Genomic DNA, 16056 nt, shown 5'->3' with positions numbered 1-16056 from the left:
CTCGTAGCCTGCTGTCTAATCCGAGCCCTTCACCCTGAAACAATAATCAGCTGATATTAATAAAACATGTTCCGACGATACTATACAATTGTGACATAGAAAACATTTTTTTAATAATTTGATTTTAAAAGTTTTCAAGGTAAATTTAGTGAATTATACATAGAAGAAATTTTACTGGACTATCTAAAAATTCAGTTAAATACAGATCTAAAAGTCATTTTGTTGAGTCATTATATAATTACTAAGAACGTTCGAGCATGATGAACGATGCTGCAAAAAGTTTCGACAGTCTAGCAACCAATTTAAGCGTTCTACATAATTATTTTAAAGATTTAACAAAATTATTTTCAGATTCGTATCCAGTTAGATTTTTAGATAACTTAGCATTTAGCCAAATCGTCCCAGTAAGCATAAAATCATTATTATTACGGCGATATTTTACAACATAAAACGTTTTCAAATATGTCATATTTAACGTCGTATATAACATCAATATAAATAAATTTTGACCATAACGTTGAAATAACGTTTTTTAAAACATTTCAGTAGTGTTTAAAAAAAAATCATGTGTCAAATAATCTTTTTAAAATGTTTATGCAATATTATTTTAAAACGTTTTAAAAGAAATTAACATTTCTAAATATTAGTTTAATGTTTCTTGCTTACCAAGGTTCTTTCTATGCATTATATCTTCGAGAAAAAATTACCATATTTACATAACGAACGGGGCGTAAAGACATGTAACCCCCCAAGGGGATCATTAAAATATACATACATACATACATACATAACGAAATGATTCAAAATGAAATGCTGCTTGTTTACTGAAAATTTAACTTTTTAGAGCTGATTTTCATAGAAAACCTTTCAATCATAGGTATAATAAAATATTCAAGCATGCTAATAATGTTGCAAAAGAACATTTTAACTTTCTAGCAACCAGTTTGAGCATCCAATTTTTTTTATAGTTTATCAGAGCATAATTCGTTTCTGTGCCTAACTAAAATTTCAGATACTTTACATAAAATCATTCTTTCTGTGTTACGTTTAGAAATTGTTTGTTGGCAAGTCTCAGTTTTAATTATGGGAAATACTTTCGCTGACATTCATAAAACAAAGTTCTTTTCGCTGATTTCAAAGAATGAGACTTTTTCGATGTTCTATCTTAATTTCCTATCACCTTTCAAAATTGATCCTTGACCGATATTTATGGAACTTTTAAATACGAACGTGTAAAAACGTATCGACGATTGTATTTACGGCCGTGATACGAAAATGTCACCATATTTGACCGTTTTATGGTTTCTCTTTGAATGCAGCGAACTTATACGAGGATCGGCCCGATGTGTCTCTCGCATAATCGGAGAAACTGGTTGTTTCTCTGATATTACGAGTGAAACGCACGTAAGCGGGGTCTATTGAAATTCGGCTCACCTCGCGAAACTCAACGCAAAAAGAAAGGATAGAAGTGTCGATGTCGGGTCCGTTTGCTCGCCGTCGTTTTACCGCCGCCTCGCGGCGGCGTGATAAATACAGCACAAAATAGCAAAAATCTTGTAAAATATTGCTACAATGTTTCAGCAATATTGCAACAATGATAAAATATAGATAGCTTCAGAAATATTGATACGTAACGTTGCAGCTACATTAATACTATATACTACGTTAATATTATATATGCTGCTGCAACATGCACTACAACATTCTTAGAACATTACACAAATATTATTAAAAATTAAACTAATATTAAAATAATATTCCAAGAATATAATACTTTTCAATATTATAGGAATATTATCTTAATGTTATATGTCCGCTTTATATAATATGTAAAGTTTCTTCCATGGTGACGGGCCGGTGGTCTGTTTCTGTTACGGTCTCAGCTGGCACCGCAAGTTCCTTTTTCTCGCCTGTGAAGTGGTCCAGCAGAGTCGACTCGATCTCGGTAACGCGATCAAGTGAACCAGGATCGCGTTCATCTCGCGAAAATACTTCTCGCTGTTTCATGTTAATTGGCGCAGTGTTATAACGCCGGTTAGTACGTTAATTACGCAAATTTCGTGTAAACTCGTCATGCATCAGCTGTGATATATTTCTCTTTGTTTTATGTTACCATTACTGGTGACTAGAGAACTTTTAGGCGAGAGACTCGCCAGACTGTGTCACATGGCCTATGCTGTGATTGGCATCAATGTACGAATTTTACATTGTGACGCCAATGCATTGACATCGAAACGCGAGCGACCGATGGCTCCTCGCGGCCAACCGTTGACTTGCATCTCGGCACAACGCATTGGCGTCACAATGCAAAATCCATACATTGATACCAGCCAATTATAGAATAGGTCACGTGACACAGTTGGAGATTCTGTCCTAGGGTATGTTCCAAAATTTTACTCGCTGGAGAGAGTAACATGGAGTGTCCAATCAGAATTAAGAAATCTTGAGAAATCTCGAGATTTTTTTCATCCTGATTGGTTACTCAAAGTTACTCTGCCCGACGAGCAGAATTTTGGAACGCATCCCTGGAAGTTCTCTACTGGTGACTGTACATGACCGAAAGTGGTGACGCTCTGTTTATAAGAAATTACATAATTAATTAAACGTGGCGCTGTAGCTCTGTTGGAGCCAGAAATTCAAAGGCCAAAAAAAAGAAGACAATACGTAAAAGAGTTCGCCAATTTTGTGACAATCGTGATCCGATTTGCCGATTGTATTTGTTTATTACAAAAGAGCAGGCAGCACCGATAGAACAATTACATGTGATTAACGTTGAAGTGAATGTGACAGTTCGGACAACTGAACTCGGGACTCACAAAACTGGAATGGATACTTTCGCGCGGTCTCTCCTAAAAACTCGTGGTTTATCTGCGTTATGGCTTCTCCTGTTACTGTCGCCTACCGCTCTCGCTTTGTACAGTATCGGCGTCGGAAGAGCTGACAGCACAGGACCGACGGCGGGAATTGTCTTCATGGGGTATGCGAAAATGGATCAGAAGGGAAATGGTCTTCATCTTCGAACGTTTTCTAGAGCCTTCATAATTGACGACGGCGTGGAAAGATTCGTATTTGTCAGCGTGGACAGTGCTATGATAGGCAGTGATGTCCGACAAGAGGTATTGCGCAAATTGAAAACTCAATTTGGCGACATGTATACGGAGAGGAACGTGATGATTAGTGGCACGCACACGCACTCAGCCCCCGGTGGCTTCATGCTACATGTCCTTTTCGATTTGACCACGTTTGGCTTCGTCAGAGAATCATTCGACGCTATCGTCAATGGCATCGCGAAGAGCATCCAGCGTGCTCACAATGCCGTTGTGCCCGGAAGAATCTTTATCACTCAGGGACAAGTTTTGGGCGCTAACATTAATAGGAGTCCGCAGGCGTATCTTAATAATCCAAAATCGGAGAGAGATAAATATGAGTATGACGTAGACAAGACACTAACACAGATGCGATTTATCGGTACTGATGATACGCCCTTGGGTGCTATAAATTGGTTCGCCGTGCATCCAACTAGTATGAATAACACGAACCACCTGGTCTCCAGCGACAATGTGGGCTATGCTTCAATCCTTTTCGAGAAAATGATGAATAAGAACGCCGCGGTTGGCACAGGTTCGTTCGTAGCTGCCTTTGCCTCGACTAATCTTGGCGACGTTTCGCCAAATACACGTGGACCAAAGTGCGAATTCTCTGGAAATAACTGCTCTGATCAATATAAGTGCCCTGGAAAGAAGGAAATGTGCTTCGCCTCAGGTCCTGGAAAGGATATGTTTGAGAGCACGAGCATTATTGCTCACAAAATATACCAAGAGTCCGTGAGATTATGGCAAAGTAACCAAGCGGTGGAGGAAGTGTTTGGACCGGTACGAGTGGTTCACCAGTACGTCGACATGCCGGAACAGTCCGCGGAATTCTATAACGAGACAACGGGCAACTTTGAGGAGGTGCACGGATGTGTACCTGCGATGGGTTACAGTTTCGCAGCTGGTACGATTGACGGACCTGGCTCGTTCGCTTTCAAACAAGGAACCACAACGTCCAATCCCTTTTGGAACGCCGTACAAAATTTTTGGATTGCTCCCACGAAAAGCGATATTCACTGTCACAGCCCGAAACCTATTTTGTTAGCCACCGGACGGATGAAACAACCCTATCAATGGCAACCGAACATCGTCTCGACACAAGTAGCCGTAATCGGAAACGTTGTCATTGCCGGCGTGCCCGGTGAATTCACAACAATGTCCGGAAGAAGATTGCGAGAGGCTATCAAGAAAGTCATGAACGATGCGTCCGTCAACGAAACGTTCGTAATAGTCGCAGGGCTCTGCAATATTTACAGTGATTACATAACGACGCCCGAGGAGTATCAAATACAGAGATACGAAGGCGCATCGACGATTTACGGTCCGCATACGCTTACAATATACTTGAAGCAATATCGGGAACTGGTACAGGCAGCTATTCAAAGTAAACCCGTTCCACCAGGACCACCCGCTCCGAAGTTGCTGGAAAGTAACTTGATTAGTCTTGTATCGCCCGTACTCTACGACTTTCCATCATGGGGACACAACTTCGGGGATGTTATCCAGCAACCGCCAAAATACGCATCGCCCGGTGACACAGTTACGGCGATTTTTGTCGCCGGTCATCCCCGTAACAATTTAATGGTTGATAGTACGTTCTTAACTGTGGAGCGATTAGGCAACGATGAAGTATGGATACCGATCGCTACGGATGCTGATTGGGAAACCAAATTTATATGGAGGCGAACTTCCATGTTACTGAGGTCGAGTCAGGTGACCATTACGTGGGAAATCCCACAGGACGTTGAACCGGGCGAATATCGTATCAGACACAATGGTTATTATCGCTACATCTTTGGTGGCGTGTATCCTTACTACGGTGTCACCAATCATTTTCACCTGAAAGTTCCTGCACTGAACATCCGTCAACGTTACTATGGATGACGACTTGTCAGTAATCAACTCTCTTGTCCATTCCCGCATGCTTTCATACGTTCGCTAATTTGCAATTTAATTGAATAGGATATTTTATTTACACATATGCATATTGATTTTACGATTGAATCAACTCTCTTTTCCTTTCCTGTATGGTTTTATAATCAAGGAAATTATTATGCTTATTTTACAAGTTGACGGATGTTCAGTGCAGGAACTTTTAGATGAAAATGACTGCGGACCGTAAGGATATGCATATTGATTTTACGAATGAATCAACTCTCTCAAGAGCCGCCAAAAGTCGCCCGGTGACACAGTTACGACGATTTTGGTCGCCGGTTATCCCCGTAACAATTTAACGGTTGATAGTACGTTCTTAACTGTGGAGCGATGATGAAGTATGGATACCGATCGCCACGGATGCTAATTGGGAGACCAAATTTCACTGGAGGCGAACTTTCGTGATACTGGGGTCGAGTCAGATGATCATTACGTGGGAAATTCCTTGTGGAATTTCCCACGTAATGTTCACCTGACTCGACCCCAGTACCATAAAAGTAATCGTTCCACAGTTAAAAATGTACTATCAACCATTGACGCTAGTGTGTTCTTGTCATTCGATTCGCCTCGTCTTTTCCCCGTTAGTTATTAACATTTTTGCATTTTTATTTATAATTTATCTTGCGTTTATATCTCAGCCAATCTTGTAATGTGCAATAGCTACTGCTCAATAAATTAAATGAAAATATTTGTAATATATTATTTTAATATCTGTGGAATATTATGAAAATGTTCTATGAATATTATTTTTGTTCAAAAATTAATGTGAATTATTATGCATAAAATATTCGTAAACTTTATAATTATTACATTTAAAAGTTATAATATTCCTGATAATTTAAAATTGAAGTAAATAATATTATTTAATTCTCATACAACATTTATATAATATTCATATAACAATTTTTTATTAATATTAGGTAATATTTCAGGAATATTATTTAAAATTAAATAATATTGTAGCGTTTATAGGGTCTGAAACGGACATTTTATCATTGCTGCAATGTTGTTGAAACATTGGAGCAATATTTTGCAATGCTTTTTCTATGACGTGCTGCCCTGAGTATTCGAGCAAACGGCTTTCCGGACTTCAATATTCAATAACAGACATGTTATTTTTTAACGTCGACGTAAAGCAATGTGAGGGCGTGTGTTCACGTGGCAAATTTTCGTTCGACAAGCTGGAAACCGTGTGGAAGGCAAGCGCGCTAAAGCGCGATACAATCTAGACCGAAGAAATACCGCGTATCCTTTATCATTGCGACAATATCGGAGTCACTTTCACCGTATTGAATAATATCGTGGCCGTTGCGTGCGTTCATTTAATTGCGGCGCGAAACCCGTCATTTCGCCTCCCGTGACAGTGGGCACCGAATGCAACGGGCGATAACGAGCACGCGCGGTATCAAAGCGGTATGTAAAGCTCGACTTTGCAAACGGCTAATCAGCGAGCGGCGGCGGCGACGGCTAATTAAGTAAACACATAGTATAATCCGGTTCTCTCGTTCTTGGCATTATCGAGAAATAATCGAGCATCCGGTAGCGAAAACAACGATTGCGGCCGTAGACGACCGACGACCGGGGAATTAATTCCCTACTTAAGCAAGATTTGCCGCCGTTTCAATTTAACGGCCGTTAACGAATGTCTAGTATCTGTAAAGATAATAACTGTCGCGAATAATTTATGATTCACACGGGACAACGGTTATAATGTGCTGTATTATTTATCTCATTTATAATAGACGCAAAAAAAAGACGTCGCTCGTTAGCGGCGCGAAGGTATCAATCTTCACGCTTCTTTTCTTTTAGGAGGAAAGATAAACGCAGACGTGTCTCGCGAATTATTCCAATAACAGATTCCCCGACAAACATGGACGCTGTTTTTTTTTCCACGAATGCGTTCTGGCTGAATTTGTGGAATATAACTCTAAACGAAGTGGGATTCCGTCATCTCGAGATAAGAGTTACGCTCGATCCTCGCGAACGCAACGAGCGGAATGAATGTCCCTCCTGCGATTCGCGGGGTGAACGTAAAACGTGTTACGGACAATTTATGCGGGCGCTCAAGACGAGGAGGAGAAGGAGGAGAAAAAGGAGGAGGAGGAGGAGGTGAAGGAGGAAAGTATCTCCTATAGGTATACACAGATACGGGCCAATTATTTTTTGGAACGCACATGACGCCCGTATAGGTATGCGCCGATCGAGAGCGAGGTCGAGATAAGCTCGGTATAAGTCGAGTGCAACGAAAAGAAAATAAGGAGGCCCAGCAGCGTGTGTGTGTGTGTGTGTGTGTGTGTGTGTTGCAGCGCAATAATAAGCGAGCCGTGCTTTTCCACGCAACGCGTTTATTAACAGCGATCTTCCATTTATTGACGCGTCCCGAAATATTTACACATTCACGGTCGATCACGCGCCACGTCTTCGTCCTCGGCAGGAGAATCGCTTAGGTGGTGGCCGCGGGTGCGCGTTCGCGTATTATACGCTTATCGAGAGAAGGAAAAAGAGAGAGAGAGAGAGAGAGAGAGAGAGGTCGAAATAAAGAGGAGAAACAAAATGGAAAAAAAATATATTCACGGCCGTTCTCGACCGATTTGCCTCAATCAAGAGAGAGAGAAAGAGAGAGCCGACGATATTGTGCCTTGCGGCTTTATCTTATCAAAATTAAAAATATATGCCCTGGTCGCGTATTGATCTTATATCTTATAAATTAAAATATCGGTGCGAGTGACCATCGGCTGATCGATCACGCGTAACGCAGCTCGCGGGCATCGGTTTTCTTGGTGGCGAACACGGGCGTCTGGGTACTAGACGATAGGCGCATCGGTCTATCGAAAGCGCAAGTTACGCGAGAGCTTCACGGGTAACTTTAGAGGCCGGTCGCGCCTTTCGAGCGCGCTCGAGGAAAGATCGCGCTCGATCGAGTGCGCGGAGTATCGAGTGAAACGCGCGGCGGAGCGCGCGAAACAATAGTCTAAATCGGCTTTGGGTAAAGGCTCGGGGATTATGGAATATCGAGTTGCGAACGGGTTGTCAGAGTGTCGCGCAGTAGACGCACAATAGACGCGACACGATTGTCCCCCGCCGCGCCAGGACTTGGAATAACCGTAATTATATCGCGAGATATTAATTTTCACGCGCGAAGCTGCTGACCTGAGGCTCCGCTCCGCGAAATTATTGCAAATTTCGTGCGTTCGTAGTGTTCTTCTGCGAAACGAGCCCATCTTTATCAGTGCATGCACGCACAGATTACCTCTGACCCTGATTGCCTATCACCTTCGTGTTGCATAAAGATAGCCGATCTTCTTCGAAAAACGAATCGGTTATTCAAGAAAGAGAGTACGCAGTATTACGAAGAATATACTGCGTTTCAGGAAATTTTCGCAATTGCCGAATGCCTTCTCGTCAGAAAAATATTATTGTTGCAAAACGGGTTGCAACGTTATTAAGCAACCTTCTTAAACAACACCTCGTCTTCGAACATTTTGAAAAGAAGGAGTCATCAATGTCATGGCTTTCCTATGCTGTATTCTGTTATTCAAATGAACAAAGTTATTAATTAAAAAAATTTTTTATTTTATCTTTGATAAGATACCTGAATCGAATAAGATTCACCTAACTTATTTTATTTTTTATAAACTCTGTTTATGAAGATATTGAAATAAACTAGCAAGTAAAAATAAAATGTTTATTTCAAATCAATCACAAAAAAAACAAATTTGAAATTCAAAAACCGACAAAAAATAAAATTAAAACTAAAATTATCTTCCACATAAAACGTCTACATAAATAATCAAAAAAAGTTATTTTAACTCTAACATTGAGTCTTATTAAATACTTGTGTTTTCAACAAGGCCGAATAAAAAATAAATTGAAAATAACAATCTCTTAGAGTCTACTCTACTGTTAAATATCACAATTATCTACAATTTTGTCTGAAATTAATTTTCGACCGTTTAAAAATTCTTGGTTTTTTTTTAAGAGTAATTTTGACTTCTCAAAAGCTTGCAGCATTGAATATCGTTATTCTCTGACGCACGTAACAAACAAATGGCTTAATAACTATATTATTTGTAAAAAAAGTAATCTTATTCCAAGAAATCGATACATATATTTATTTTTTTCTATAATTATAAAGTTGAATAATGTTACAATATACTGTAATAATAAAATAATTATATACTTAATAAATTGTGCTGTGAATTTTTATAAAAACTGGTCATTTATCCACTTATCGTCACAAGTTTTTGTTGCACTAAATAAACACGTTGCTGCTGGTTTTATGATAATTCCCCAGCTCCTCTTTACCTGCTTCTTATGACACACCTTTTAAGCATGTATTCTAGGCTTAAAGCGCGTTTTTAAGTAGTGAATTTAAAAGCGGACCTTATTTAGTGTTGAGTCTCGTTCGACTTAAGTACCTCAGATATTTTAACAAGATATTCTCTAAATCTCGTATGACGAAACACTATTCTAAATAAATAAAAATTGAGCCTGTGTAATTTTTTTAGTAAAATTTGTTACTCTAATAAGAATAAAAATCCACTCCTGCAGAGTAAAGATTGAATCTGTGCAACTTTTCGAGATAACGACTTAAAAAAATTTAGAAACGATTTAAGACGTGCCGCATGGATTCTTCTCTGGATCAGCGAACAAAATCTCTCGGCGTAGATCGATACAAGTGACGATGAGAGTACAACGCCGCGTAAATCAGTGAATTTGCGCCCTTTTCGCAACAGCGGCGTTTTAATTACGAATTACGAACGTTTCTTGGCGAATGCATTTTTTCGCGGCGTGCCGCGTGCGAACCGAAGCGAGTCGGGCCGAGCCGAGCGGAGCCGAGAGTTTCTAACGAGTTTCACCGATCGGCGCGAGAAAGATTTATATCACGAGTATCGGAGGCATTATGACGCGATCGAGCGTTAGACGGGGGAGAGGGAGGGAAAACGATGATAAAAAACTTTGGCGATCGATGGTTTCGGGCCGATCGTGCGTTTCGCGAGCAGTTTCGAATGAACTTATCAAGAGCCGCTCGAGCGAAACCGCAGAATCGTCGATCATTATCCGCTCGCTCGTAATCGCCGATCAAGAGGTTAATGGGACGGGATTTAGCAACTTTGGCGAAGGAGCCGCAGCAGTTTCGTGAGGCTGGAGCGCGGCCTGGAGCGCGGAATCGCGCGCGTCTCGTCGCACGCGTTGCATCGCGTCCTCTTCGGCCGCCTCGCGCGACGCGCAGCGATCGAGCCTCGCGTTCGCGATTATTCATTATAATTAATCGAAGCGGTTTCACCGCTGATAAATGAATTTGTTGATGCAGCAGCGACGCTTACGCGCACCTGCGCGGCCGCGGGCGCAGAGTGCCACGCAACAAACGGGTCCCGCATTAAGACGTTCGTTTTATCTTGGACGTGTCTCGCTTCCGCACGCAGCCGCCAGCCGGCGGCCCGCGCTCGCGCGGACCCAAATATTTGCGCGTCTCCTCGCCTCGCCTTTCGCGCGCGGGGAATCGACGCGCGCGCGTGGTGGATTCGACGTGCTGCACGCCGGCGCACGTGTGTAAATACGTACAGATGCGCGGGTGTGTGTTAACAAGTGTGTCATAATCGGCAAGGTCGCCGGGAAACGCTGACGTTGACGCCGACACCGACGTAGGTATAAGCTTTTCAGCGACGCGGCGTTGACGGTGGCAGCGGCGGCAGCGGCGGCGGGAGAGAAACAGAGAGAGAGAGAAAAAACAGAGAAAAAGAGAGAAAGAGAGGGCGCAGAGAGAGAGGGAGAGAAAGGAAAAGAAGGCGCGCTCGGTCCAGAGGGGCCAATCAGCGCGTGTAACGTGTATTGTTTCGTTATGTTTTAATGTTACCGCTCTCCACGTCGCTATCGCATTCGCGCGAATGGCCGCGATGTCTCGCGACGAGCCGGCGAGAGCTGAGCGGTTGATCCCACTTACGCAATTTTCACTCATATAGCACGCGATATCCGTTCGATGGATTCCGGCTTGATCTTTACGATTCCTGAGTCGGCTCCGCGTGTCCCGTAGAATATTTATAGGGCTCTCTCGCGGATCATTTCGAAAAACGCGACCATCGAATAGAAAATGCTACATTTTTGTAATAGAAACGCAAGATTTATTTTCGAAAAAAAAAAAAAAAAGAAAATATTACATCTATTTCTTGCTCAAGATTCAAACTGTTTTAATTTACAGTGAGAAAAGAATTATTAAATTTTTTAATAAATATTTGTTTGAACAATGAACACTTGCAATGAAATATTTACTTGCGGTACATAAATTTTTACTCAATAAAAAAAGTATGGTTAAATAAGTGGTTCTTGAACTAAATAAATATTTATTTACATTTAAAGTAAATATTTCATTGCATTCTTCAAACAAATATTTATTAATTTTTTTCTCTCAGTGTAAAAGAGTTACCTACATTTTTAACATCCACTTCAAAGTAAGAAAAAAGTCTTAATTGTTTCTTTAACGTTTTATATAACATACAGTAGATAATCCCGATAATATTTGCCGATATGTTTCGAAACAAAATTATCGAGCGTTGTCTCTCTGGAAATCACGTAAATTAAATGTGGAGAGTTTTATAATTATGTCTGCGCAATACGTGTCAATGTACTTTAATACCAGCAATTACCTCAATTATCTGTCTAACTGGATAAGTGTATCGCGACAATTTCTAACAAATACTCCTGTGCGCCTGGCGTTAAGCGATATTTGCTAGTGCGCGACGTAGGAGTTACTTTCCCTCGCTTTCGTCGATTTCATAACGCGGCGCGGAACCGGCGCTGACCGTCTTTATTTAATCGCACACCGCGTACGATCGACCGCTATTATCGCGTCGAATAATTGGCGGTGCAAAATGCAAAGCGCGGGACAAAAGCGGAGAAAGAGAGAAAGAGAGAAAGAGAGAGAGAGAGAGAGAGAGAGAGGGAAAAGAGACGGGACGACGTTCAACGTCCGGCCGCGCGTTTTCGTCGTTCGCATTCGGAGAACCGTCGTCGCCGCGTTCATCGCGCGATCGTAGCCGCGCGCGGATCCGCTCGCGACGCGGCGACGGCGAGGAGAGAAGGTCGAACATCCGACTGGGCTAACTGTAAAATGGCGGTTCCGCTACTCCGCGCAAAAAGAAACGTCCCGGTGTCTCGGCAGGCCTCAACACACCAAGGTGATCGCACGGCCTTGTGTCACGTGTGCGTCCATTAGCGTCGCCGTTTATGTAGGGTACGTAGGGTACGTGCGAGAGTATCGTACGCGGGCGCCGCGCCGCTCCGCGCCGCGCCGCGCGGCGTTTGCGCGCGCGCGCGGGACGACGACGACGACGACGACGACGACGACGACGATCGTTCCTCCTCACGTGCGGCATTCCTCTCATTCCGCCTCCCCTATCCCGCGCCTTGCATCCTCCAAACTCCCGGGAGAGCCGCTTTAGAAAGGATCGCGCGCGTTCAAAGGTTTTCGCTCGAGGCGGCCGAGACGGGGTGTCCGAGAATGTTCTCGCCGGAGAAGAGCATACGCGGTATACGTTTCACCGCTCGCAAAATTTTAAGTTTATCGAGACAGGCGGAGAGGAACGAGATTTCCTCGAGCCGTACCGAGAGCACGCGGATTCTCCTCTCACCTCCCCTTCCTCTCCGAATTTCTCCAGAGATTCCGGAGAACGATCGCGCGCGCGCGCAATCGCGGCGAAGCGAGACACCCGTTAGACTCGCGTTCTTACTCGCGAGGCCTAGTTTTAGACTCCCACCCACGACGGCCACCGACGAGAGCAGATTCCAGAGGAGAACACGTAGCGTACGCCGCTCCGTCGCGGCGGCGTCGGCCGGCTCTATCGTATCCCAGCTAAGCGCTATTCGCGATCGCTCGCGGGGTGCATGTACAGCGCGAAATATTTGTCCAATTAGGGCAAAGGAGAAAGACGAAACTCGCTTCATCTGGCCGTGCACGTGCGAAAACGTGCGGCGAATAACGTAACTTGATCATTTCGTCTAATCGATGCTTCGATTGAAATTTCTTTCAACGCGAAATTATAAAATACCGCGTATGCATATCCGACATATATACGAAATCCACACTGCCCGTTAGTAACAGTAAAACGGTAAGAACCGTTATTCACTCTTACTTGCAGTCGTTGCTCGGGCTTGCGATCCGAACGTATACGTCCGTCGCTTTCGCAACGCGAAATGTACGGGATGGCCGGGACGCCCCGCGTGCGGGCGGCGACGGCGATCGGTTTTCCGATCCTCGCGCCGAAATTCAATCGGGGCGATCAGGCAACTCGGATTCGCAAACCGACCTAGATCGGATCGAGTGTCCTGAGTGCCCGGGAGCCGCCGCCGGGATGTGTCTTAATGCCGTGCGAGAAAGGCACGGAGAAAGTGCACCTACTGCGCTCGATCGCTCCGCGATTTAGAAATCGTGCGAGAGCGGACTTGGAGCGATTTCAACGCCGCGCGGATCGCGCGTTATGGCGCGATCGCGCGATCGCGCGATCGCTGAAACGAAGCGCGAAAAGAACGAAAGAAAAAAATAAGAGAGAGAAGAAAAGAGAGGAAAGAGGGATTAGGCGAGCGGAAGTGATATCTCGATCCGTACAAGGAGATCGCTCGGTCGAAGAGCGACGAAGGACGTCGCGCATCCGTCTCTCGGATGGAAAATCATTTGCGATGGATATCTTCGCCTCGCTTACAGTTACGCCGGCCAGATACGACGAATGTAACGGGCTTCGGCGATCCGTTGGACCCTACTTTGCTCCAAAAATATCGTAGATTAAGTTCCGCTCTCCTAAACAGCTGCATTAATAAGAAATTTAAGAAATTTACGAATGTAAAATAAAATATGAGGAGAGAGAGAGAGAGAGAGAGATAAATTGCTCAATATGTTGCAAATCAATGAATTTCTTTTAGCATCGATCAAACTGTTGCGTAGAAACGTGCAATCGAGATCTTCGACGTCAAATCGAGTCGTCAAGACACAACTTTTAATTGATAACGTAATTACCGTTTTGTTAAATTTCATTATATAAATAATAGGAAAAGACTTCTACGTGAGAAAAATAATAATTGATTATATAAAGTCACTTGAAATATGATTTATGAAATATATGTGATTTATATTCGAATCTCTTAGATTCGAAATCTTAGAATGCTTCAGATTCGAATCACAAAGATTCAAATCCTACAAATCAAATGTTATCCGATGCGATTCGTGTTCGAATATTTCACTCACTTCTGCTTGCGTGATTCTTTAAAAATTATACGATTTCAAATAAATAAATTATTTATTTAAGATTAAGTACGTAATTATTGTACGTATATAAGATATTCTCTGGTCGAGATTTCCGCAATTTCTTTCTGAAAATTTTCTTTCCGTTTATTATAATAAATATATTTGTAAAAAAATCCAGTGTGATTGCATCTTTGTTTTGGAAGATTTATCAAATAGATGATGACTCGCGAATGCGTTATCTTCTTTAAAGGAGCGTTTGCTCCCTTATCTTTCGAACGATAAAATTTTTATAGAAGTGTTTTTTTTTTTTATATTTACAGCAACGTCGTGCGTGGGCAATACACAAAATAACGCGTGACTTGTTCCACGGTAGGCAGATAGGATTTACAACGTAACTTTTCGTTGCACGATTTATCGTGAATTCGCTTGTTAAAATTCGCCGCGTTACATTCTTACACGTGCGATATCGAGGGGTTGAGATTTTTCTTTTATTTCTTCGCGTTTGTCAACCTCCTGCATTCTCCTGATTTTTGTTCTTCCAAACTGAGCGAATCCTGCAATGCGCGCGCAATATCGCAATAAATAGAAACGAAAAATGAACGCTCACGCACATATGTGCACGCGTACAATCGCGCACACGGCACGGAAAGTCGCTAGCCATTTCTTCACTATTAATTATATTCCCCGCCAAGGCGAAGTCTTTTTACGGCGCTACATTCCAGACAGCCGCAAGCGTTGCACTTTTCCTGCGTCTCGTTGTCGCTTTTACAAAACCGAACGAAATAAAACTGATTCATCGAACGTATGTAAAAAAAAAAAAGAAAAGAACGCGGAAGAAGTTTTCACGTTTATTGCCACTGCAATCAGCGGCAGTTAACACGCCACAAGCGAATTTATTTCGTAAAATTTTCTCGATAATTGCTCTTCTGTTCTACAAATAAAACGACATGTTTCATATTTAAAAATAGCTTACATTAAAATTTATTAGAAAGAGGCATTTCCTTCCTCTACGGCTCTTGAAATTCTAAGGTTGATGGATTAATTGTGCCGAGTAAAAGAGTTTCTGAAATAAGTGGATAAAAAATTTCCATAAAGAATAATAGATAAAAATGTCTATTTAAGGATGCACATACAGTCTCTGCAAAATAAATAAAATTTGTAAATTTGTTTAATGTTAATACTTCGAATAAATTATGTGCATATAAAAGTTGTGCAAATAACATATTTTTATATAAAATAAATAAATTAACATTAAAGCTTGATCAATGCATAAGCAATTAAACAAGTAACGGTTAAAAAACAAGTGAGTTATAAATTAGAGACAAATTATTATTTTATTTAACAACACATTTTTATTGTTTATTTATTCTATTTCTATTATTAAAATTTAAATTAATTTTTGCAACATTAACAAAAATCTTAATTTTTTGTACAAGTACTTTAAGTACTCGAGATGATTTATACAAAGTTTCATTGTGATCGTCTGTTTAGTTATTTTGTAAATAAATAAATTTGGTTTATTTTAGAGAACTAATCTTTGCATCGCAGTGAAACTTTACTTGTTTAGAGTACTCGAATAAAAAAATCAAATTTATTTCATTATTTCATTATTAATTACATTTTCATTAGAGCACACGTCTACTTCTTATTAAAACAATTTTTTATCCAGATAGAAAGTCGCCACTAAATATATGTTCTACTTTCAAATGCAGTATAAAATCAGTAATTTTTTTCATAATTCTCTCAATGTTTTGAGAAATGTCTTGTACATCCTGTACATCGTCAAAATCAACC

At 41.6% G+C, this 16056-nt stretch overlaps 1 protein-coding gene across 1 annotated transcript; it reads left to right on the top strand.

Moving 5' to 3' along the window:
• Positions 1-2355: 2355 nt before the first annotated feature.
• LOC105203760 (neutral ceramidase) lies at positions 2356-5683 on the top strand. Its single transcript, XM_011172652.3, has one exon. The coding sequence runs from the start codon at positions 2826-2828 to the stop codon at positions 4974-4976; it is 2151 nt and encodes a 716-aa protein (XP_011170954.2). The 5' UTR covers positions 2356-2825; the 3' UTR covers positions 4977-5683.
• Positions 5684-16056: the final 10373 nt, after the last annotated feature.

This window comes from Solenopsis invicta, chromosome 16, assembly GCF_016802725.1.
Source record: "Solenopsis invicta isolate M01_SB chromosome 16, UNIL_Sinv_3.0, whole genome shotgun sequence".
In the NCBI taxonomy this organism is placed as follows: domain Eukaryota; kingdom Metazoa; phylum Arthropoda; class Insecta; order Hymenoptera; family Formicidae; genus Solenopsis; species Solenopsis invicta.
Note: the sequence above shows the minus strand (reverse complement) of the source record. Positions and strands in the feature narration are given on the sequence as shown.

Excerpts from the sequence above, each read along its gene's own strand:
- LOC105203760 (XM_011172652.3), top strand. The coding sequence starts at position 2,826 with ATGGATACTTTCGCGCGGTCTCTCCTAAAAACTCGTGGTTTATCTGCG.